The sequence below is a fragment of the Erythranthe guttata genome, chromosome 12 (assembly GCF_056151865.1).
Source record: "Erythranthe guttata isolate IM_541 chromosome 12, IM_541, whole genome shotgun sequence".
Classification (NCBI taxonomy): domain Eukaryota; kingdom Viridiplantae; phylum Streptophyta; class Magnoliopsida; order Lamiales; family Phrymaceae; genus Erythranthe; species Erythranthe guttata.
In genome coordinates this window covers 16,729,117-16,754,599 of record NC_142544.1, presented here as the reverse complement: position 1 = coordinate 16,754,599, position 25,483 = coordinate 16,729,117, and the positions used below count along the sequence as shown (strand labels likewise).

General features: G+C 33.5%; 4 protein-coding genes across 5 annotated transcripts; 1 reads left to right on the top strand and 3 right to left on the bottom strand.

Annotated features, from left to right (window-relative positions):
- Positions 1 to 149: 149 nt before the first annotated feature.
- On the bottom strand, positions 150 to 4,528 carry LOC105967527 (phosphate transporter PHO1 homolog 3). 2 transcript variants are annotated; one of them, XM_088827021.1, is made up of 13 exons: positions 3,537 to 4,528; positions 2,951 to 3,338; positions 2,774 to 2,822; positions 2,608 to 2,679; positions 2,377 to 2,506; positions 2,160 to 2,289; positions 1,792 to 2,050; positions 1,590 to 1,694; positions 1,436 to 1,480; positions 1,167 to 1,316; positions 787 to 1,065; positions 528 to 664; positions 150 to 434 (listed from the first exon to the last, which is right to left on the bottom strand). In XM_088827021.1, the coding sequence occupies exons 1-13, from the start codon at positions 4,126 to 4,128 to the stop codon at positions 335 to 337; spliced, it is 2,436 nt and encodes an 811-aa protein (XP_088683147.1). In that variant the 5' UTR covers positions 4,129 to 4,528; the 3' UTR covers positions 150 to 334. The 2 variants fall into 2 exon arrangements, with proteins under 2 accessions (XP_088683147.1, XP_088683148.1); XM_088827022.1 differs by lacking the exon at positions 1,167 to 1,316 and having other exon boundaries at positions 3,537 to 4,267.
- A 3,627-nt stretch (positions 4,529 to 8,155) lies between these two features.
- Positions 8,156 to 12,770, bottom strand: LOC105967524 (EXS (ERD1/XPR1/SYG1) family protein). The gene is made up of 13 exons (XM_012992122.2): positions 11,993 to 12,770; positions 11,055 to 11,454; positions 10,875 to 10,923; positions 10,709 to 10,780; positions 10,464 to 10,593; positions 10,231 to 10,360; positions 9,885 to 10,143; positions 9,673 to 9,777; positions 9,537 to 9,581; positions 9,253 to 9,402; positions 8,859 to 9,137; positions 8,609 to 8,745; positions 8,156 to 8,506 (listed from the first exon to the last, which is right to left on the bottom strand). Exons 1-13 carry the CDS (start codon positions 12,597 to 12,599, stop codon positions 8,407 to 8,409), a joined length of 2,463 nt encoding a protein of 820 aa, XP_012847576.1. The 5' UTR covers positions 12,600 to 12,770; the 3' UTR covers positions 8,156 to 8,406.
- A 5,509-nt stretch (positions 12,771 to 18,279) lies between these two features.
- Positions 18,280 to 20,986, top strand: LSMT-L (Rubisco methyltransferase family protein). Its single transcript, XM_012992124.2, has 5 exons — positions 18,280 to 18,821; positions 18,965 to 18,993; positions 19,143 to 19,354; positions 20,002 to 20,532; positions 20,620 to 20,986. The coding sequence occupies exons 1-5, from the start codon at positions 18,349 to 18,351 to the stop codon at positions 20,833 to 20,835; spliced, it is 1,461 nt and encodes a 486-aa protein (XP_012847578.2). The 5' UTR covers positions 18,280 to 18,348; the 3' UTR covers positions 20,836 to 20,986.
- A 166-nt stretch (positions 20,987 to 21,152) lies between these two features.
- Positions 21,153 to 24,729, bottom strand: LOC105967525 (O-fucosyltransferase family protein). Its single transcript, XM_012992123.2, has 8 exons — positions 23,994 to 24,729; positions 23,316 to 23,383; positions 23,152 to 23,240; positions 22,909 to 23,071; positions 22,547 to 22,836; positions 22,015 to 22,219; positions 21,778 to 21,935; positions 21,153 to 21,661 (listed from the first exon to the last, which is right to left on the bottom strand). The coding sequence occupies exons 1-8, from the start codon at positions 24,247 to 24,249 to the stop codon at positions 21,388 to 21,390; spliced, it is 1,503 nt and encodes a 500-aa protein (XP_012847577.2). The 5' UTR covers positions 24,250 to 24,729; the 3' UTR covers positions 21,153 to 21,387.
- Between the last annotated feature and the right edge of the window lie 754 nt (positions 24,730 to 25,483).

Sequence of the window (25,483 nt, the reverse complement as noted above, 5' to 3'; positions counted from 1 at the left end):
AAACTCGAAAACAAAAAACATAACATAATACATAATTTCTGAGAAGCTGCAAAATTGGAATCAACATAACCACAGAGGGAAGAACGGAGAAGGAAGCAAGAGGAACAATCACAAATTTGGAATCTTCCACATAATACTTTTCAAGAATCTTTTCCGCGGCGTAAGATAATTGATTCATAAACAATGTGCAATCAAGTATTTGTATATGAATTAACAGAAAGAAGTTTAATGCATGTGATTGATTATTCACATTTTACAGTTAGTAAAAACTGAATAAACAATCAATCAATCCAAGTATTTTATTGACCCCTTTTTCCCTTCTTTAATATTTCTACTACTCATCTTTGTCTCCATCTTCATCGTAATTAAAGGGTAACGGCACCGATTTAAAAGCACGGTATTTTCCGACATTATTTAGATGCTCATTCTCCAGCCTGCATATATACATAAAAAAAAAAAAACAATACTTATAAGTATATATACATGTATAATATGTATATGTGTATATATATAATGAATAAAAGTACCTGAAAAAATTCCATACACCACGACGAATAATCTCCAGAGAAGCCACGAGGGCAACCATCGTCTGTCTATGCAACGAAAAAATCGTAATATTCATCACAGTTTGCATCCATGCTAATCTCAGTAATACATTCAGTACCTGTAATTAATAATAATAAAATCACTATCAAAACAATTATATCTCTAAAAAAATCTGTATATATTATATATATATATACATACATATATATAATTTTGTATTTTCTCAATTGAAAAACTTACAATAGCTCCATAGTAGACATTTTTGTTAGAGATAAGTAATTTATCTCTCAGCCATTTGTTCTTAGAGTTTCTCTGGAAAAAACCCCAGTCGATAACAATATCCCAGTACGTGCTCGTAACTGCCGCAATAATCGATGCTATCCATGCTACTATTTTCCAACCAACTCCGTTGTTGAGAGTGTACGCTGTTCTTGTACTAACTGCCACTATAGTCGAGAAATATTTCAGACCGTTGTACCCTTGCATCGCATCTTTTTCGTCGTACAGCCTCCTTAGGCACTATTTATAAGAAAAAAAATCAAGAACAAATAGAGCTACATTAATTAGTACTCGTTTATTTATTTAATTTTTTTTTTTTGGGGGGGAAAATTTCGACTTACCTGAAGAAGGCGCCACGAGTATGGTATAGCAGCTATAATGAAAGAGAAAGTGTTGAAAACGTCGCTCGATTTGCAATTACTTGCCCTCCTTTTGTAGTCTCCCCAACCGTAATAGCATACATAGAATTGTAGACTCCTAAAAGCTTGAACCTGAGTTAGTAGGACATAGTACATACATCAAGAATGTTTATTAATTAATAAATTAACAAATTACGATAATAAATTACGAATAACTGAATTTTGTAAAGCAAGATTATACTAATTTGTACCTGGCTTGTAAGCTGGTCTGCTAAGAAGAAGTCTGGTAGTGTAACCTGCATTCAGTTCATATATAGATAATTATATATATTTAATATTATTCTTAAAATTCCTAAATTCCTAAATTTATCAACAACAAAAATAAAATGTGCTTAATTAATTTACCTTATAGAGAGGAGCTAAGAGGCAGTGAAATAGACAGACGAGCAGAAACTTCCGACTCGAACGGTGCACAATTTTTAAAGGGCAGAGCAAAATCACAACCACGAGCTGCCAAAAAAATAAATTTAATTTTGTTTTTGTCGAATTTGAATAATATTCGTGGAGATGCTAAAAGTAAAAAATATATTAATTAACGATTCGTTACCATTACTAATCCGAGTGGAACTAGTTCCGTAAGGGCTTTATAGTCTTTAGTAACGGGATCCATTTCCATGTCCAAATTAGCAAGTACACCTGCTAATGCAAGAACACTTATACTGAAACCTATTAACAAAACTTCTCTATATCCCAATTCCGTCCCTTCTTTAAAACCGAATATAAACGCGTAATTCACTCTGTATTTCCTCCAGAAGAATATGTTTGCCCCGTACATCGCCACGTGTAGTACAATGAACCCGAACAAACTGTCACAGATTATTCAAATTCACTTACATTTAGTAGTAGTAGTACGTAGTAGTAGCAGTAATAATAATTAAGGTTTTTTTAAATATAATATTCAAGAATTAAATTAACCTGTAAAGAGGAAACATGGTGTCCATGTAGAGTACTCTCCCATCGTCATGGTCCGCTTCTAGAATATGACGTGCTCGTATTATAAGAATTAGGGCTAATATAAGAGAAACTGTGCAGCCAACAAGAAATCCTGCAACATTAATTAATTTCGTATGAATATTATTAATTGAGGTGTTTAATGTTAACAAATTATTCAATCAATATGTTTTTTTTTTACCGGCGGAGAATGTGATTTTGTGACTTTCCTTTCTCTTCTTCGGCCTTAAGATATTCATCCCTTTACTCCGGTTTGCGTTCGAGAAATGCTTAATGAATGTACTCTCTACCCTTTCCATCACTTTGCTCACCTATATATTTAACAACACAAATAAACATTATATATTTATTTTGATAAAATTGTTATATGACATTACGGTTAACAAATAAAATCGTTTCATGCAAATCACACCTCTTCAGAGCTGCCGAGGTAGGAATTATCAACCATTTTCATGTAAGATTTAGACGCACTTCTTGACGCAATCTGGAAACGAAACATTACATATTTATGCATGTAGTGTATTGATAAATAGTGCAAGATTTGAAGATATATAATATGTCTGAGCCGATATTTATACCTTGTCATATTTCTTCATGATTTTCGAAAATGCCATCGTACTGAGGAAACTGTAAAAAAAAAATCATTGAAAAAATTTAAACAATATACTAAAGAAAACGTAACTTCGATGAAACTAAATAACATTAATTATTATCTATCTGCAAATTAAACCCCGCACACACACACACACACACACCTGTAGCTTTTGAGAAGCCTGAGCTTCTGATAAAACTCGACGAAAGCCTTCTTAAGCTGTTCTTCAGCTTTCTTGAAATTCTCCTTGCTGAACTTAAGGTCTGTTTGGTTAGGAAGTTTGAGAAAGCCTTTAATGGTGGATCGAGGAGTTTCTTGGGTCGTGTTAAACCTCACGCGCTGAAGTATCTCTAGTGGCGCAGGTCTCGTTGTAGCTGAACTAGACCTCGTTTGATCGTTCATATTATATTCTTGAATCTCCGGATTTTTATTATTATTCACAGGTTTCATTTCCATTCCATCATTGAATGTATCATCATCGCCCGATGATGATGACTTCACCGATTGATGGATCAAGTTCTCTTCGTCTATTGCATCCATGTGAATTCTTCCTGCACCAATTACATACATACATATATTTATATATATAAGCTTCATCAAATTTACACAAAAAATATAAACAAGAATTTAATCCCTCCATTTCATAACAAATTGTCCTTTGAAAAAAAAAATTGATTTTCTAAAGTAACAGATAACATCGAACACAAAAGAATTCATTTAAAACAGAGTATATATATATATGTACTTACTGCTTGCTCTAATGGCTGCAGAAGGAGTGGTGGCGTATAATGCAGCTGTGGAAGCTTCAATATCCGAAGCAAGCTTAGAAGTTTCCTCGACACTATTAGCCCACCCTTTCGGATTATCAACTTTAATCCGAAAAGCTATAAGCGCTTCCATCTGCTTATTCAGAACAGCAGCTTCTTTCATCACCTCATCAACTTTCAGCTTATAGAACTTGACAACTTTGTTGAACTCTTCATCCAATCTCCTGAAGTAAACCAGCTCGTACTCTCCACCGTCGTCTCCGCTCATCAGAAACATCGTCTCCGACCGCTCGTCGCCGCCGTCAGTACGGACGCTGTTCACCTGAATCACGTGATTTTCTATGTCGGACAAGTGCTTGTTGTTGCTCGATGCAGCCGCCGTGAGGCCGCTGAAGGCTCTGTAGAGGGTGAGGCTTCGGCCGAGGCTGGTGGATCGGGCGGCGGGGGGCGGCGGCCGGTTTTTCTGCTTGAAGAGATGGAACTCTTTGAGTAGTGTTTTCAAGAAGGAGTAGTCCATGTAAGCTTCCTGCCATTCCGGCACCATTTGCGCTGCAAATTCTTTGCCGAATTTCATTTTCTTTTCTTTGTCTTTTTTTTTTCTTTTTGAAATTATAAATAATTCTGAGTGATGCAATGTTTAATATGGAGATCAAGTAAACAGATTAAAAAAAAAAAAACAAACCAGGGAAAAAAAAAACAGCTTAGGTATTCTCAACGCAGTGACACTTTGACCATCTCTCTCTCTCTCTCTCTCTCTCTCTCTCTCTCTCTCTCTCCGTTGAATAGTTCTTTGTTTCGTATTTTGAGTGGTCCCTTGTTTACTTCACCCACCGAAATAAAATGCAGCTCCATCATCTTAAATGATCTTATTGCACAAACCAACCTTTCTTGAATACACTCTGACAACGATCAATTATTTATTTCACATTATTATTACGCAAAATTATTCTCCAAATTGAAAATTCATAGAGCATGCAGCTGCACAACGTTGATTTTGGAATTTATATATATACATATTTACTTAAAATATATAAAACTAAATGTGAAATTATTCTGCAGCTATGTTGTAGGGGGCAAATATTTTAAATCCCAATTTTTGCTTACTTGAATACTACCAAGTTTAAAACCAAAATTGAGTACATATTTATCAGTTTTTTCTTACTTTAATACCAAAATAAAAAGAAAAGTACAAAAACACCCTTTCATACAAAATATCAATTATATCAAATTTTTTTAGAAATTACCTATTCAAAAACCAAAAAAAAAAAAAAAAACCCTTTGTTGTAAAAAAAAAAAAAAACCTCCACCATTTCTTCTCCTCTCCAACCCTCACCGCCGCCGTCGCCGCCGCCGCCGCCGAACGCCACCGCACGTGCTCGTAACTGCCGCGACAACCCAATTAAACCCTATCTTTTTCATCTTCCTAAATCCTCCAAAACATCTCCAAATTCAAAAAATCAAAACCTCACAAAAATTATAAAATGGAGTTATAAGACAATAATATGGTAGTATATGTGGAAAGAGAAGCAAGTATCGATGTCTTTTTTGAGCTTCGAAGTCGATTTTGAAGTTTTTTTTTTGAAACCCGTCGGCAATTTTCGACACATACAGGTCGATTTTTTGGTCAATTTTCGACACCAACGTGTCGAAAAAAGAAAAAAAAAAAAAAAAAAAAAAAACAAATTCCGACACCTACCTGTCGAAAATTCTCCAAATTTCGACAGGTATGTGTCGAAAAACACTATAGGTAAAAAAAAAAATTTTTTTTTTTTTTTTTTTTTACCAACAGTATTTTTTCGACACATACCTGTCGAAATTTGGAGAATTTTCGACAGGTAGGTGTCGAAATTTGTTTTTTTTTTTTTTTTTTTTTTTTTTCGACATGTTGGTGTCGAAAATTGACCAAAAAATCGACCTGTATGTGTCGAAAATTGCCGGCGGGTTTCAAAAAAAAAAAAACTTCAAAATCGACTTCGAAGCTCAAAAAAGACATCGATACTTACCTTAATGTGTTCTCCTTTCATATATACTACCATATTATTGTCTTATAACTCAATTTTATACGTTTTGTGAGGTTTTAATTTCTTTAGTTTTGAGATTTTTTAGAAGGGTTTGTTGTGAGATTTTTTAGAAGGGTTTGTTGTGAGGAAGATTTTTTAGAAGGGTTTTTGGGGAGGGAGAAGAAGGAGGTGGAGGAGGGAAATGGTTTTTTTGAGTTTTTGATTATTTGGTATTTAAGAAAGAAAAATAATATTTGTAATATTTTTTTGGTTTTAATTTCATTAAGGGTATTAAAGTAATTTACAATTAATTATTTATTTTTTATTTTTTGGGTATTCAAGTAAGCAAAATTTGGGATTTGAAATAGTGATCCCCATATTGTAGCTCAAGTGGTAGTAAGTAAAATTTGCACATCAGCATGTTCAGGGTTTGACCACTGTTCACTATTTAATATTTATCATTTCCTATTTTTTTTTGCATAATTAAAAAAGAAAAATACAAGGATTGTAGTGAAAAATGCAAACTTCTACCATTCATTTTGTATTTTTACCATTTTGTTTCCAAATCTTGCCAAAATTCTTATAAAATTTGCAAACAATTTTACTAGTTTTAATTTTGTTTATATATTTGTATTGTCCTACGTGTATACTATCAAGAAAAAAAAATTGTGGGCCCCCCTAAACTTTTAGTTCACCATTTTTATTAAATGTTATTTATATTTTTTTTACATTCAATTCCGAACACCTTGACAAAAATTCTGGATTGACCACTGATTTCAATTACCATAATATATAGCAATTATAATCTGGAGCTTTCTTATGAAAATTACTATTTCATAATCTAATAAAAAATGTGATCTATTATAATCATATATAGCTCACGACTAAACCTTATTTAAACACATAAACAAATAATATTTTTTTGATCCACATAAATTCAATTGCATTAACTCAACTTTATTTTACCACAACATGATTTTGACTCACCCAATTTAATCTCAGCAAATTGTGATTATCTTATACGTTTCAAAAAAGAAAAAAAAAAAAAAAAAACCATTAATCATCATATGAACACAACTCGCAAATTATTTTTTCAGCAATTACTCAATTTTTCATTTAAGAAACAATGGAGAATTAAATCATACATCAAAACATTTTTCTTTTCTTGTTAACAAATATGGGCAGTTTAAAATCAAAATTCTTTAAAAGTTACTATAACTGAAGGATTATGAATTATAATTACCAATTTGAATACAGTTGACTAGGGATGCTGACATTCTTTCAATTTACAGCATACAATACAAGTCCAAACTATCAGTTGTCAGAATGTTAAAGCTCAAATGCAAATGCACAACACCTTCACTTATTTTTCTACTGTTGTAGTTATTGAAATAGTCACAAAAAAAAAAAAAGACTTTTAATTTTGTTCTTAATTGTTATCAAGTAGCAACTATCAAATTTTGGCATAATCATCAACACAAATAAACATGCAAAATTATCATAATTAGTCGGTGTAAAATAAAAACATACCAGGTCTGATAATTCCAACTTTTTCGGTACCTCAAATGTTGTCGATTCATCAAAAAAGCCGCACAAGTGGCAGTTCTCGTTTAATGTACGATTTCAGTGATTCAAGATGTTTCGGACAGTTCTCGTTCAAAGTCCTGCAGTTTTTGTGTTTTACACATTCTCAAATTCGGACAGAATCAAGTTCGAAACTGGCCTCAAAGTACTAACTCGTGAATTACACGAAAAATCACCTACAACAACAATAAGATCATTAATTTTTTTTTGTCCACTAAAAAACAAAATATCAAATGAAACGTATTATCTCCCTTTTTTCATATCGAGGGCTGAAAATGTCGCCTATTTTTGATCATCGTCAAGGCTCATCTTCATGGGATCAAAAATTCGTCTTAAATTGTTGGAACTTCAGCTGCACTTTGACGATCGATCACGAAATTTGTGGGTTGAAGTTCGAACTCTATTTGCTCTCTCTTTTCATAGTTGATAATTAGCTGCAACAATATACATAATAATATGAAGATAGGCAAGGTGAGGCCCGGATTAGGTCGCTCTCTTAAGACGAATTTCACGACCCTTCTCAAATGAGGTGCATAAAGGTTTCGATCGTGTCCATGTGGGATACAACAGCCCAGCCTATCTCTCCGCTGTAACTTCAACAAAACTGCACATTTAAGTGAAGTAGAAGCTTAAACCCGACACGCAACAAGAGCTCAACATATTTTCTATATAGTTCATAGAAGATTTTTTTTTATTTTTTTTTTGAATCTTCTCTTATATAATTTGCAAAGCCACGAAACCTTCTTTATATAGTAGAAAATATAGTCACCATAAAACCTCTATTTAATATAGAAAAAAACAAAATATGGGATTTTCGTGAGGCAATATAAGGTTTTGAAAGTTTCAAAAAATCACTCTAAATGACCTCATAAACTGATCAAAGAAAATAATTAATAAAATATTTATTTTTTATTAAAAAACCCCAACACTATATGGCTAAAATTACATCCTGCAAGTCTTTGAAAATTAGTGTGCTTTCGAACAATTGAACTGAAAAAAGAACTAAGAAGCAAGAGGAACAATCACAAATTTGGAATCTTTTTCCTACAATACTCAGAATCTTTTCAATCAAGCATTACATTCCAAGCTCTATTTTGTGGATCAAGAATTTGTGTATGGATGGATTAACAGAAACAAGTTTATTACATGTGATCATTGATTATTCACAGGTTACATATTAGTAATAACTGAATAATCAATCAATCAAAGAATGTGACTACAATATATATAAGTATTTTATTGATTTTCCCCTCTTTAATATTTCTCTACTACTCATCTTTGTCTTCATCTTCATCATAATTAAACGGTAACGGCACTGATTTAAAAGCCCGGTATTTTCCGACATTGTTTAGATGCTCATTCTCCAGCCTGCATCATATCCATAAAAAAAAACACAACTTATAAGTATATATATATACATATATAATATGTATATGTATATATATATATATATATTATGAATAAAAGTACCTGAAAAAATTCCATACACCACGACGAATAATCTCCAGAGAAGCCACGAGGGCAACCATCGTCTGTCTGTGCAACGAAAAAATCGTAATATTCATCACAGTCTGCATCCATGCTAATCTCAATAATACATTCAGTACCTGTCATTAATAATAATAAAATCACTATCAAAACAATTATATCTCTAGAAAAATCTGTACATATATACATATATATAAATATAATTGTGTATTTTCTCAATTAAAAAGCTTACAATAGCTCCGTAGTAAACACTTTTGTTAGAGATGAGTAATTTATCTCTCAGCCATTTGTTCTTAGAGTTTCTCTGGAAAAAACCCCAGTCGATAACAATATCCCAATACGTGCTCGTAACTGCCGCGACAACCGATGCTATCCATGCAACTATTTTCCAACCAATTCCTTTGTTCAACGTGTACGCTGTTCTTGTGCTAACTGCCACTATAGTCGAGAAATATTTCAGACCGTTGTACCCTTGCATCGCATCCTTTTCGTCGTACAGCCTCCTTAGGCACTATTTATAAGAAAAAAAACAAATAAAATAAATTAACTACATTCGTCATCATGCATGCTGTATTTTTATTATTATTATTTTTATTTTTTTGTTAAAAGTTTGAGTTTTTACGAACCTGGAGGAGGCGCCACAAGTACGGTGTAGCAGCTATAATGAAAGAGAAAGTGTTGAAAACGTCGCTCGTTTTGCAATTGTTTTGCCTTTTTTTGTAGTCTCCCCATCCATAGTAGCATACATAGAATTCTAGACTCCTCAGAGCTTGAACCTGAGTTAATTAATACATACATCAATAATATTAATTAATTAATTACATTTTTTCGCAATTTTTTACAATATATAATAAACTAATTAAGAAATTAAAAACTGAATTTTGTAGACCAAGATTATATTAATTTATACCTGGCTTGTAAGCTGATCTGCTAAGAAGAAGTCTGGTAGTGTAACCTGTATTGAGTTCAATTACATATATTAGTTTATATTCCTAAAATTCCTAAATTTATCAATAAAAATTTATTTATAGTTTTAATTAATTTACCTTATAGAGAGGAGCTAAGAGGCAATGAAATAGACATACGAGCAGAAACTTCCGACTCGAACGGTACACAATGTTTAAAGGGCAGAGCAAAATCACAACCACGAGCTGCCAAACAAAAACGTCGAATTTGATTAATTAATAATTGGAGATCATGCTAAATATATATTAATTAATTAATTAACGAGATTTCATAATATCCGTCGAGTTCTTACCATTACTAATCCGAGTGGAAGCAGTTCTGTAACGGCTTTATAGTCTTTAGTAACGGGATCCATTTCCATGTCTAAATTAGCAAGTACACCGGCTAATGCAAGAACACTTATACTGAAACCTATTAACAAAACTTCTCTATATCCCAATTCCGTCCCTTCTTTAAAACCGAATATAAACGCGTAATTCACTCTGTATTTCCTCCAGAAGAATATGTTCGCCCCGTACATCGCCATGTGCAGTACAATGAACCCGAACAAACTGTCATAGATTATTCAAAATTCACTTACATCTAGTAATAATAATTAAGTTTTTTTTTTGAATATAATATTCAAGAACTTAATTAACCTGTAAAGAGGAAACATGGTTTCCATGTAGAGTACTCTCCCTTCTTCGTGGTCCGCTTCGAGAATATGACGTGCGCGTATTATAAGAATTAGGGCGAATATTAGAGAAACTGTGCAGCCAACAAGAAATCCTGCAAAATTAATTATGAGCATATTAAATTATTATCAGCAGTGTTGTAATCTTAACTAACCAATTCAATCAACATTATCAAATTTAATATAATATTTATTTACCGGCGGAGAATGTTATTCGATGCCTTTCCTTTCTCTTTTTCGGCCTTAAGATATTCATCCCTTTACTCCGATTTGCATTCGAGAAATGCTTAATGAATGTACTTTCTACCCTTTCCATCACTTTGCTCACCTATATAATAAGCAAAGACCGAATAAAAATTATATCGATATTTTTTTTTTAAATTGTTATTTATGATGAACAACAGCTACCATTAATAAAATTGTTGAGTGCATGCAAATCTCACCTCTTCAGAGCTGCCGAGGTAGGAATTATCAACCATTTTCATGTAAGATTTCGACGCACTTCTTGACGCGATCTGGAACGAAACATATATACGATATTCATGTCGTCTATGATAAATAATGTAAGATTTGAAGAGATATATAATAAGTCTGAGCCGATATTTATACCTTATCGTATTTCTTCATGATTTTCGAAAATGCCATCGTATTGAGGAAACTGTAAAAAAAAATAAAAAATCATTGAAAAAATTTAAACAATATACTAAAGAGGGTATATTAAACGTAACTTCGATGAAACTAAATAACATTAATTATTATCTATGTACAGATTAAAGCACACACACACACCTGTAGCTTTTGAGAAGCCTGAGCTTCTGATAAAACTCGACGAAAGCCTTTTTGAGCTGTTCTTCAGCTTTCTTGAAATTCTCCTTGCTGAACTTAAGGTCTGTTTTGTTAGGAAGTTTGAGAAATCCTTTAATGGTGGATCGAGGAGTTTCCTGGCCCGGGTTAAATCTCACGCGTTGAAGTATCTCTAGTGGCGCGGGCCTCATCATCGAAGACCTCGTTTCATCCATCTTAAATTCTTGAATCTCCGATTTATTATTATTATTCACGGGTTTCATCTCCATTCCGTTATTGAATTTATTATGATCATCATCGCCCGACGATGATTCGTCGGACGATGGCTTCGCCACTTGATGGATCGAATGGTCTTCGTCTATTGCGTCCATGTGATCAACTCTTCCTGCACCAATATATACATAAGTTTCATAAAATTGACACAAATTAAAAATATGCATAAGAAGTTACTCTACTCCCTCCATTTGGCTAAATTGTATATGTGTGTGTGTGTGTGCAAATAAGTCTAAATATTGTACTCTCTTTCCGAGAATAACGGGGTGTTTGGCTAAGTTTACAAGTGTGTTCAGAAAAACTTATAGGACGTTTAAGAGCACATAAGCTCTTCCAAACTGTTCGGTAAAAAAAGTTAAAAAAAAAAAAAAAAGAGTTGAATAGCTTAAAAGATTTGAAAAAAGATATACACATGCTCCCATCTTTTAATTTAATCTTTTAATTGAAGATCTTAAAAACAGAAAAATAACTTATAAGCTTATTATCCAAATACTTTCAAAATTAATTTTAAAAATAAGACATAATAGTTTATCACACTCTTAAAACAACTTATCACATATATATGTAACAGCTTATCGGTTGTTAACGAATATGCATAAATTGTATCAACTCGTAAAACAACTTATCAGTATATATATAGATATACTTACTGCTTGCTCTAATGGCTAGAGAAGGAGTGGTGGCGTATAATGCAGCTACAGAAGCTTCAACCTCCGAAGCAAGCTTAGAAGTTTCCTCAACGCTATTCGCCCACCCTTTCGGATTATCGACTTTAATCCGAAAAGCTATAAGCGCTTCCATCTGCTTATTCAGAACAGCAGCTTCTTGCATCACCTCATCAACTTTCAGCTTATAGAACTTCACCACTTTGTTGAACTCATCATCCAATCTCCTGAAGTAAACCAGCTCGTACTCCCCACCGTCGTCTCCGGTCATCAGAAACATCGTCTCCGACCGCTCGTCGCCGCCGTCCGTACGGACGTTGTTCACCTGAATCACCTGGTTCTCAACGTCGTGCAACTGCTTGTTGGTGTTGTTCGGAGAAGTCGTCCTGTGAATCAGGAGCCCGCTGAAGGCTCTGTAGAGGGTGAGGCTCCGCCGGAGGCTGCCGGACCGGGCGGCGCCGCCGGCCGCCGGCCGGTTCTTCTGCTTGAAGAGGTGGATCTCTTTTAGTAGGGTTTTCATGTATGCGTAGTCCATGTACGCTTCGTGCCATTCCGGCACCATCTGCGCTGCAAATTCTTTTCCGAACTTCATTTGTTTTCTTTTTTAAAAATTAATAATAAATAATAAATAATAATAACAAATAATTATAAAATAATGGATTTGAAAGAGATTGAGAATTTTTTTCTTAATTATAATGTAATAAGTTTGGTAACATTATATTCTAAGTGATGCAATGTTGAGACTTATGGTGTTTAAGTTTCCAGATTTGCATATGCATTGTCTGTATATATATTAGTAAAAACTAAATAAATAAATAAAAGACAAAGGAAAAAGGACAAGATTAAATAAATAAAATAAAATAAAATAAAATAAAAAAGCATAGGTATTCTCAAAGCAGTCACAATTTGACCATAGGGTCCGATCTTCAACTTTTAAAAAAAGATTATCTACTGATCATATCAAAACAAATGTTTTTTGTTTTTTTAATTCAGGCATCAATTATTTTCTATTTTATTTTAATTTTTATTTTTGAAATTTGCCACCTTTTTCCGGGGCATCAGACTATTCCGTACCTTTAAAGATTTAATTAATTATTTTTTATTTGAAGATTATTCAACAAACCACTATTTACGGACCTGGTTTAACAATATAAAAAATACGTTGGAAACTTCGTTTCTCGACTGTTGATTAGGTCTTAATCAGTGGTCAAGATTGTTAGTTTTTAATAATTAAAATATAATTAAATAGTAATTAAGAAAATTAAATTAGTTATGAAATTTTGACAACACAGGTCAACTAAATGATGGACGTTGAAAAGTACGTTAATTACCATTTCAGACACGAGTCGTTTTTTTTTTTTTTTTCCTTCTCGAAAGTAGGTAGTTTAATTGTTAATGCCATCTATAGTTAATTAACCCTTAATCACATTTAACTACGTACTTTCAAAAGATTAATATTACTTAATTTTTTCTTAGTTACCGCCAAATGTTGACAAATTTTTCCGGGTGTTTGAAATTTTTTATGATTATTTAATACAAAAGAAAATAAAGTAAAGTGATTTCAATCCTAGTTAATTTCCACATTCCATTTAGAGCTTTGAAAAGCATGCAATATTTCTAGAAAAGTAATTATTAAATTAATATATGTGTAACTTTTTTATATATTGTTAAAATACTCTGCTATATTGTATATCTAAAAATTAAATATAAATAATTATCAAGAATCACAAGTATGTAAAAATCATTTTTTTTAATTTAATAATTGTAAAAAATTATAGCAAGATAAGCACAAAGCACGAGACCTGCTGTTGATCCATGCAAAAGGACAATAATAGAGAAATTCAGTGGACTACAGTACATATCAACTCACACCAACCCCTTTTTTTCAAAAAAATACTAATTATTATATTCTTATTAATTAATTATTTTTCATACCAATTATTGAAATATTTTTCAAAACCTTGAAAATTCAATTAATAACTGATGAATCTTCAATAATATTTGGAATTATTTATAACTTTTTTTTTCTCTCATGCAATATTTTCCACATGGGGAGCACATTTTCTCCATAATAGACAATTCGACATGCTTCAATCAATTCTTTGGTTAGACCTAATTTTGTAATCATTGTCTTTGTTCATTGTGGCGAAGTCAGAATTTTATATTTAGGGCCGAAATATAAACTAGGATCCGGGGGTCAGAGCCCCCGAAGAAAAGGTTATAATTTATTTTTTTGACAAATTCAAATGTTAGGAAAAGATAACTTTTTATGACTTTTTCTTGTATTAATTCGGACTTTAGATGAACTAATTAATAAAAAATGGATAGACTTATATTTCTAGTGGGATTTTTTCAGTTGAGTATGAGCTTCAGTACACTGTTATTTAGTATTTATATATCTATGTTTTCTCTAATTACAGATACTTAAATTTACTTTTTATATAAAACTAAACTAATAAAAATTATAGGAGCACAATATAAATGTAAAAATTATATATACATATATAGTAGTAAAAAAAAATTGAAGGGGGGCATGGCCCCTCCGGCCCTACACTTGCTTCCCCAATGTCTATGTGTTCATGTATAGTTGATGATGAATTTATTTTTAGAGCATCATAATTAATGGAAAAAAAATAGCGGTGTTAATTACTTTTTTAATCTCACGATTTGATACCATAAACTGTTTTCTGCATAGGAATTAATTTGCACGAGTTAATTGGATAATAAAAAGCACTCTCATCTCGTGTAATAGCTCGAAAATAATTAATATACAAGGTATCTGAATCGCAATCGAAGTTATAACTAGAATTTATTGGTAATAATAATTTTACAAAAAAAATATCGAACAATATATTGAGAGATCTAGTATGATCCATTTCTCGTATAATTTTCAAGCTATTAATTCTACGAGAATGTAAATTTACCCATGATGATTATATATATATGGCTGCAAGTTCCTTCGTTGCCCAAATAAAAAGTAAATAATAAAAAAAACTATAAAGGATACTGCGATGAACACACACATGCACACATTTAGGGTTTAGTCATTTGAAAAGCCAAATATCAAAAGGGTGTAGTTGGTGATCAGAAATAATAATAATAATTAATAATAAAGAAACAAAAGATATATGAATACTTTGCTTTAAGGAAGGTCTCATGCAAATGCATAAAAAGAAAGAAAAATAATATTAAATGTAGAATCGATCCCCTCAGACAAAATGGCACAGTAAAATATAATCAGTAAGCCAGCCACCTTCTATTACCAAAATTAAAGTTATTTGTCCTTGTGTCAAAAAAAGAAGGAAAGTTACTTGTCCTACTTTTTAGGGTTATTTTTCTATTTACTTTTTTTATTTTTATTTTTATTTTATTTATTTATTAATATCAAGTTGGTGGGTGTCTAGTCATACAATCTGAGTTGGTCCTGACCGTTGATTGGATAAGATTTCGGATTGAAACGATCAAGTCATAGTCATGTTAGGTATCATAAAAAAATAATAATATACAGTGTGCCAAGAATTGTTGAAAGTGGTTTTTGACCGAAGAGTATTTAGTTTTTTCAGTTCAAAGAAAATTGAGGGTTTTAATTTAAACATATATTGGGTGTTCAAAATCTCAAGAGCGCGTGTGATTATTTGATTCAACTTGATCTCAAAATCTACAAAATTTATGTTCAATTGAGTTTGGCTCGAGCTCAAAATTGTTTATATTTATGAAGTTCGAACGAATTCGATCCATGAAAATTCACTTCTAAACGAGGAAACAAACATATGAAGTCTTGATACACACATATAGGGGTGGTTTCGGTACGGTTATCGAACATTTTGTTCAATACCGTGTACCTACCGTATCTTTCGGTATTGAAAAATTCTATACCGTTACCGTACCAATAATTGTGGTATACCGTAAGTTTCGGTACGGTATGATCGGTACGTGGTAATCTACCGTACATCATTTTTTTATGAACTCGGATGATACTATAATTAATATGAATACTAAATAAATGCACAAATACAACAAATTAAGCAAATGAATATGGTGATCGATCAAGCAATCTACATGAATATACATTATACAACCGTAGTAGCATATGTTGCTTTAATTAACTAATGCTTACTAAGATATCTATAGAAAAATTGTAGAAACTTGTAATGAGCAAAAGAGTTTGATGGTTTAAGTAAGAGAAATAAAAAAAATATAAAAAAATTGCAATAATGCGAATGAAACAGAAGATTGTGAACTCAGGGGGAAAGAAAGGGATAATAAAATATGGCGAAAAGTATTACACCAATAAGTGATTAATTGGACTTTGAAACTAAAGAAGTACATGACATATAAACAACTTTAACGAGAGCTAATATAGTTTGCATAAATATATGAAGATAATAAAAAAAAATTATCATTATGTATATCTAATATATATATATATATATATATATATATACATATATATATATATATATATATATATATATATATATCCTATAATTTGATTACATTCATTAAATTCAAATCTTCTAAGATTTTTAAATGTTACTTTTGAAAATATTTTAAATTTTTAGATTATGTACGCTTTTAATATTTATATAATTTTATAAAAAAGTTCTTGTAATTTATTTTTAATTTTAAGTGCAATACATTATTAGAATCATTTTGATTAATCAGATTTTTTATTTTACATGCTTGAAATATGATAAGATTATAATATATATTATTTTAATTTAAAAATTAGCAATATAAAATTACTTTTGTAATATGTTGAGAACCTAAATTGTTTTTTGGTACAATGTCCAAAATCTCGAAAATTTAGTTCGTGTTTCTACGTTTTTATCCTAATTCCACCTCAAACTCCAACGCCCAAGTCAGAGAGCTCCAAGATTCAAAGATAACATTGTGTATACAGTGGGAGGGAGAGATAAATGCATTAATTATGTTGTATCTCATCGAAATCGTCATTTTCTCGGGGATATAAACCTCTATTTGTAGTAGATATATTTGTGGATATATGTCATTGGATTGACTCAATTCAATTAATTGGGTTAATTCCATCGCCCTAAAGATATTCTTTTCAAATTTTAGTACATAAGTCATGGGTCGACACATGCTATATTGTGCTCGTTTCATCAATTACTTTATGCTCGTTGTCGGTTGTCTCTTCTATTACTATCCGCTTATCGTCGGCATCTGGTTCATTATCTCTACTCGTTAGCTAGTCCCTAGTCGTAGCTCTCCAGCTGCTCTCAGCTCGTCAGCTCTCCATGTACTCTTAGCTTGTAGCTCGTTAGCTCTTCAACTCATCTATTTGACAACGAGTTGCATTCTTTGGGCCTTACATTTTGCGGACTTATTATATCTCAATATTTTGGGCCGATTTTATCGAGTTTGATGAAGCGGATCATGATGCGGACAAATGAGCTCAGATCCCATATTGTCTTAGGATCACCTCCTCTGAGCATAACCAATTTTGTTGAACCTTACTTTGTTGAAACGTGCTAGATCAGGTTAGATCAATATTCTATAGTTTTTTTTTTCTTAAAAGAGTGGATTTCAATTTTTTTTTAATTTTTATTACATTTAAAATGTATTAACTAAGCAAAAATATATACTTTATATAATTGCAGGATAAAAATAATATAACCAATTATATAGTTTGTGTTGTTACAAAAATGACCTCCTATAGTTTATATATTACAAAGGGCACCCTTTGTCCATCACAAAGTAAAGAATATAAATTAAATTTTAGGGGTAGGAATAAAATCGAAAATTATTACAATTTTTAGAGGTACCAATGTAAACATTGTAAATTTTATTAGGGAGGTAAAAGTAATTAAGAAAGATGTCAGGGAACACTCTCTAATATGCTATTTAATAGGGGTGTATATGTAATTAACTCTAAAAAAAAAGAAAAGGTTTATTTATAGGAAAGATACAGTTTTTGTCCCTCACGTTAGCACCGATTTTATATTTGGTCCATCGTGTTCACAAAAAATACATTTAATCCCTCATGTTTCAAATATTCAATACTTTTAACACTTTCCGCCAATTTTTCGTTAAAACTAACGAAATGAAGAGTGTGCCCATCAATGACTTAACTGACAGAATAACGGAAAATTGACTGAAATGACCAAAAACATTAAATTATTGAAACATGAAGGACCAAATGTGTTTTTTGTGAACATAAGGAGCCAAATGTGAAATTAGTGAAAACTTGAGGTGTGAAAACTTTAATTTTCCCGTTTATTTATCATCTTCATCAACCTCATCTCCAAACTGTCAAAAACCAACACACACACAGAGTTCAGTGCGCACTGTGCGCAGAAAGTAAAGAAGGAAAAATAAAAATGGCATCTCTCTTTTCAATTACCAATTCTCAGACAAGATGCCACTTCCCTTTCTCGAAGACGAGGCCAACATTCCATCAATTGAAGAAAAGATCACTCTCCGTAAACGCGCTTCTCTCAAAGGAAATTGACCAAAATATCCCGCAGACGGTCCAGAGATTCTGGCAATGGCTGAAGGAAGAAGGAGTTGTCTCCGCGAAAACTCCGGTGAAGCCAGGTTTTGTGCCGGAGGGGCTAGGGCTTGTCGCGACAAGGGATATTTCCAGAAACGACGTCGTTTTGGAGGTGCCGAAGAGGTTCTGGATTAATCCAGATGCCGTTGCAGCCTCGGAAATCGGGAGCGTTTGCTCTGGATTAAAACCCTGGATTTCTGTCGCTTTGTTTTTGCTGAGAGAGAAATTTAAAGGGGATGAGTCTAAATTGAAATATTATATTGATGTTCTTCCAGAGGGCACTAATTCCACTATATATTGGTGGGTTTACCTCAAAATCCATTCTTTTTTTAATTTAATCTTCTTTCTTCAAAAAAAAAATTATTAATTTTTCTTTTATAATTTTTTTATTAATTTTAATTTTGTTTTTGATAAGTGTTGTTTTGTGTTCCACTCCAGTGCAGGTCAGAAGAGGAGCTTCTAGAAATTCAGGGTCGGTAATCTTATCTCGATTGTGCACGTTTATCCCGGTTTTTGAATCGCTATTTTTGAGCTGTAGATAAACGGCATTGTTCGTTTATTTTCGCGAATTTGTTTAATCGGAAACGTTGAATATTTGGAACTCTTGTATTCTTTTTGCAGGAACTCAATTGCTGAGCACTACATTGGGAGTGAAAGAGTATGTACAGAGTGAGTTTCTCAAAGTGCAGGAGGAAATCATACTTCCGAACAAGAAGCTTTTCCCGTTTACTATAACGTCGGACGACTTCTTTTGGGCGTTCGGGATGCTCCGATCGAGGGCTTTTTCACGTCTTCGTAATCAGAATCTCGTTGTTATACCCTTTGCTGATTTGGTAAATTATTTGCAATAAATCTCAATTTTGTAGCTAGGGGAAATCAACCGGTCAATATCAAGAATGAGTTCCATTTAGGGGTGGAAATTGGAACAAAAATTTCGATTTCTGCCGATCCCTATCCGAAATTTTCCGATTTTGGACAATATTTTTCAATTCGAATTCTGAAGTCCAATTTTGTTTGGATTGGAATTAGAATATAAATGAGATTCTGATTTCTGAAAATCCGAAAATCCGATTTTATTTTTTCTCCCCGAAATCGGACTTGCAATATCAAAATTATTATGTATTTTACATTTTAGGTTACTAAAAGTCGGAATTTTCCGAATTCCGCCAATTCCGATCCAAAAATTTTTGAACAAGTTTTCTTATTCCAATTTCTTGCTTTTCCGATTTTTTTTTTTGGAAATAATTGGATTTAGTTTTTCACGTCCGAAAAAAATGTGATTTTTTCCGGAAGTGTTGATTCCGATCCTATCCGTCCAATTCCGACCCTGACTTACATTTGTTGGACTAGCCCTTGCCTCGATAATCCAGGAATTTTTACGCTAATTTCGTAAAATCTAATCATGAAAATTCTAATTTATGTAACTTAATCTAAGAATTTCATTCAATTGTGTTTTCGTTCATCGTTGTATGCTTCACAGATCAACCACAGTGCCAGAGTTACTACCGAAGATCACGCGCAGGAAGCTAGAGGAGCAGCAGGTCTTTTCTCATGGGACTATGTTTTCCAACTAAGAAGCCCATTATCTCTTAAAGCAGGCGAACAGGTCTTCATCCAATACGATTTAAAGAAAAGCAATGCTGACATGGCACTCGATTACGGGTTCATCGAACCGAATTCAGACCGTGACGCATTCACTCTGACACTAGAAATATCAGAATCCGATGAATTCTACGCTGACAAGTTGGACATAGCCGAGTCAAACGGTTTTGGAGAAACAGCTTACTTCGACATTAAATACGGTCAATCACTTCCAACGGGTATGCTTCTGTATTTAAGGCTGCTAGCACTTGGAGGACAAGATGCTTTTCTGCTGGAGTCAATTTTCAGAAATAAAATTTGGGGATTTCTTGAACTGCCCATTAGTCGAGCCAACGAGGAACTCATATGTAGAGTTATTCGTAAGGCGTGCGAATCTGCTTTGTCTGGCTATCATACCACCATTGAAGAGGTAAAATAAACTTGTCCTAGAATACCTTTAGTGCGTGTGTGTGCGCGTGTTTTGTTTTGGTAGATCAAGAAAACGATTTTTTTGCAGGATGAAAAGCTGAAGGAGGAAGGGAATACGAGTGCAAGGCTTGAAATGGCGATAGGTGTAAGAAGAGGGGAGAAAAGGGTTTTGCAGCAAATCGATGAAATATTTAAAGAAAGAGAGACCGAGTTGGATTTTCTTGAATATTATCAAGAAAGGCGGCTCAAAGATCTTGGTCTGGTCGGGGAACAAGGTGACATCATCTTCTGGGAGCCTAAATAGAAGCTTCTAGAAACTCCCTTATGATTTACCAACATTCGAAAAAGACCAAGATTTGTGTAATACAGATTACCAAGTGTAGTTAAAGAATTTATATCTGTAATGTAGTTGAACTATGTAAAGGGAACGCGAGATGTCAAAATATTTTTTTTCCATTTTCGTTGTTCTATTTTTTAGAGTTCTTCGAACCAAAAACGACTTTGCAATGTACGAAACTGGTAACAACTAGATACAATTAATAATGGTGCAACTTGTGTATAGATAAATAGCTCTAGTACAGCGTGTGCTGGTGCAACAGCAAAACGAAAGAAATACGTAAGAACAAAAAATGAATCAATGCATTTAATTACTCAAAAGCTTTCAACGTATCTCGTTTTCTCGTGCAATTTCTTTACAATTCACATACCTAGGCAATATAAACTCAGTCGAAATCTTGCTATTCTGCCAAATCCAAGCCTTTGCTTATCGAAGCGGCATATAGTTTCTCTTCTTTCGGTTCGGAGCTCTATCCGTACACGTGGGCCCGTGGTACAAATAAATTCCCGGTCGTGGGTTTCACTTGAATATAGTTTTATTTCCAGGGGCAAATGAGTCGGCACAAGTAATGCCCTCACACAGGCATTCTTGCGGATTTGAATAGAAATATTCTTCTTCTTTGGGCTTGTTTGCAATAACCCTACGCTGAGCTGGCTGCCCCATTCTTTTCTCGTGAGCTAGCCGAACGGAAACTGAAAACTCGTCCAATGAAAGAGTTCCGTTTTGATGTAAATCCAACAATTCGACGAGCTTTCTTCGGTCCAGTTGGAATGTCTTCTTGAACCCAAGATTCCTGTAATTAAATATCAGATCGTGATGATACGTATATATATCTTATGCATCCACCGTATCGAAATTATAAAAAAAAAAATATATAAATAAATACATAAATTATCACCACTATTATACCTACGATGACCTTCGACAACCCTTGCCATGTTTCCATCATAAGTGGGGACAAATATATCACTGGCAACAGAAACCATAAAATCGAGCGCTGCCATTTGAGACGAGTGATTCTGGAACTGCCGCAAATCGTCTGGAGCTAGCAGCATTTCCTTTTTCACCTGAACTCAAAACAATGGCAATGTGTTACGACAAGAAAAAAAAAATAATATTGTAATTCTCTCGTACGGACGGACTTACGATATTTGGAAAGGCAGCTCTTAGCGCTGCAAGTCTTCGCTGATTACCGTAAATCTCACCGGATGCAATATAGATTTGCGTGTCTTTGTGAAAACCTAATGCTTGTAAAATCAAAGCAGTTTCTTCAGGTGTAAGAGGGCATAAGCCGTTAGATCGCTTCTCTTCAGATAGTATCTCTTTTTCTCTCCACCACGGAAATGCATATCTGAACCGAAAATCCAAGTTAACGATAAAAAAAAAAAAAAAGATGGATGCATCAAAATAAAGGGTATTTCGGCATTTCAGAATCGAGAACTATACAAGAATATTGCAGGAAGCTTATTTCAAGGTGGACATAGAAACTAAAGAATTAATTGTTTTCACAAACTAAGTATGCTTTTGAAAAATTAAATCGATAGACTGTTAAACTGCCGTACAACTGTCCAGCCAATTACATCGATCACACAAATAAGTGTATTATCTCACACTATGGCCAATTGTTCTTACATGAATAAAACCACTCGACAGTGGCTTTCATCAAGAAATTAATTACCTCAATTGTTTAAGCTCCTCGGCTTCTACTTCGGTGCAGCCATGGGTGCAGCCCGAAAAGGCCAACATGTCCATTTCGTATCTCAAATGCAACGCTAAATACGGTCCCTTTTGTTTAATAATGCCGATTAATTTATTTCCTAGTGCCTCGATTTCAGGCGTAAATTTCAGTGCCTGAAAATTGACACGGCATCTAAGCTTCTGAAGCTCAAGAGAAATCCCATTGTTAGCCAATCGTGAGTCCGTTCGGTTGAAATGTATCACCTTGTGCTTATCAAATAGAGGCAGAATCTGCATAGGTCGAATAAAATCTAAACAAATATCCAACTAACTCCGATAAATCGAAAAGGGTTAGTAAAAAACCTGTTGCAAATAGTATTGCTCGTTGGACCAGCTAACAGGTGGCATCGCAAGTGGTTGATATCCGTATCGAAGGCCTAATCTCTTCGGCAATCTCTTTATAATTCGGACTTCGTCTCTTAATGAATCGATGAAATGTCCCACATCGAAAATATCCTCAAAATTGCTGCAATTAAACTAGCCAATTTGAATATGCATAAACGGAAAAAAGGGTAGTTGGTAATAAACTCCATTCGTGATAGATACCTGGGATCAGCCCAAAAAGACGTCTTGTCAAGTCCGGGGACAATCAGTGTAAGATTTAAAAGTCGAGCAATTGTCACCATGTCACAAATCTGAAATTTCCGAAAGTTGAATATTGGATAAAGTTAAACATAAATAAAGAGAAGGAAAAGAATACTAATTCGGACCGCAGAGCGCATTTGATTCAAGCCACCGTTGCAAGTGACTCTGAGAAACCCGTTGCTCGTGTACCTCCCTGCAAATAATTATGAATTGTACGGTCAAGTGTCAGTAAAGCAGTTTTATTTCAATAACATTTCATCGTCACACTGTAAAAGTTCGACGACGATTTTGTTATGCTTCTAGTCACTAGTCACTCACAAGAAAGACCATAAAGATGGCAAGACTCGAAGATTAAGGCAGTTCAACAAGATAAACGATAGTAAGAAATAAACTTCGACAATGTTTTCAATATTCGTTTTCTATCGTCTAACGTGAAAACACGTAATTTATTTCATATAAAAAGACGAAAGTATGATATTCTTCTTTCCCATTTCACTTTTACTATCCTCAAACGAAGAACCCGAGATCTTTTCTTTTTCCCCCGTCTATTGCACATTCCCATGGAGCCACTGCAAATCAATTGCAGTAATTATCCTACTGAATTCTTTCGAACATCAATAAAAATTCAATCAATTTTCAATTTACGCTAATCGACTAATCGCCCCACACCACTCTACATTGTAATTTTCTCAATCATAATAAATTCTCACCACACCAAAGAACAACAACAGGCACATAATCAACAAAGTACCATCTCAAAAAGGCCATTACAACATGAATTACATGTAAAATCGGTTACTCACTAGCCGGAACGAAAGGCGGAGGCGAAGGAGGCAACGCTCCCTCTCGATGGGCCGACATTTTCGTGGGCCCCGTATAACCGGTGAGCACACGGGGGTGCCATAGCTCCCCAACTGCCGCCAGTTGAACCAGACACGTCCATATTAGTATACTAGAACAAACCCTAATAAACCACACTTGTAACCTCGTCCTCTGCATCACTGGCCCCTGCAATGGCGGCAACTTTTCCGCATTTCTCTCCGATCTAACCGCCTCCATTTGCGCCTCACTTCCATCGCAAACAATTCATCTCGGTACAATTTCCACCCGTGTAATTTACAACCCAAATTTTGTAATGCGAAAAAACTGATTTTCACACACGAGGCATTAATTTTGTGCGATTTGGAATGTGGGTTGTGTCCAAGATTCAATCTTTTGGGACACACTGGTCGATTCGAAGGAAAACCTCGTTGATTGAAAAAAAAAAATTGAAATAAATAATAAATAATTTTATTTAATTTTGAATTGGAAAAAATGGGATCCCAAGGAAGAAGAGAAAAAGGGGAATCTAGAGAGAGAGAGATAGAGCGGTGGATTTCACGAGGGAAAACGCATCGAAATTAAATGAAGAGTAATTTTCACGGAATGATAAGTTATTTTTGCAGATTATAAGTGGTAAAATAAATAATATTTTTTTATTTAATATTTATTAAAAAAAAAAGGAAAAAAAGAAGAACTTTGATTATGCTCTTCCCTTTTGGGCATTTCTTCTATTCCGCACTTCCATAAGTTGAGTTCTTGTTGTGGTTTCTTGTTGTTTGGTTGCCTAATGAATATAATGATGAGAGAGAGAGAGAGAGAGAGAGAGAGAGGAGAGGAGAGAGAGAGTGGGGAAAGGAATTACTTTTTATGTATTTTATGATTGTTTTAAGACATGTTCAAAGGGACAAAGATTAAAGATTCATTTTTTTTTTTTATGTATTTGCTGCATTTACCAACCAAGAAAATGTGTTAATTGTTTTTTTAACCTTAAAATGGTGGTTGATTTGGTTTAGATAAGATTAAGGTCTGAATTTGAGAATGATTTTTGGATCTAATAATGTAATAAAGGTGTATCTTGGTTGATAATGCATGGATTAATTAGTGGGTATATTAGGCATTAACCCACTACGATTATTAGTAAGTTTTGAATTATTATCAAGGGAGTGTATCTCCATTAATTTCAATTATTCAATGCAATTCACCTATATTGTATTAGCATCTATTTAGAATAGATGCCTCTTTGCGACAAGTGTGTGCTTGCACGTAGGAGCGGCAAGTGAGTCGGGATTAAACGAAGTTAGATGGTTAACCCGATTATAGTTGAGTCGAGCCTAAATATTAGTGAGTCGGATCGAGTTTGAGTTAATTTTATTCAATCCAGGTTATTTATGAGCTGAATTCAAATTTATTGTTGCTCAACCTGAATAAGGTTGCTATGGGTGTTCATGGGTCGGTTTTACCCGACAACCGA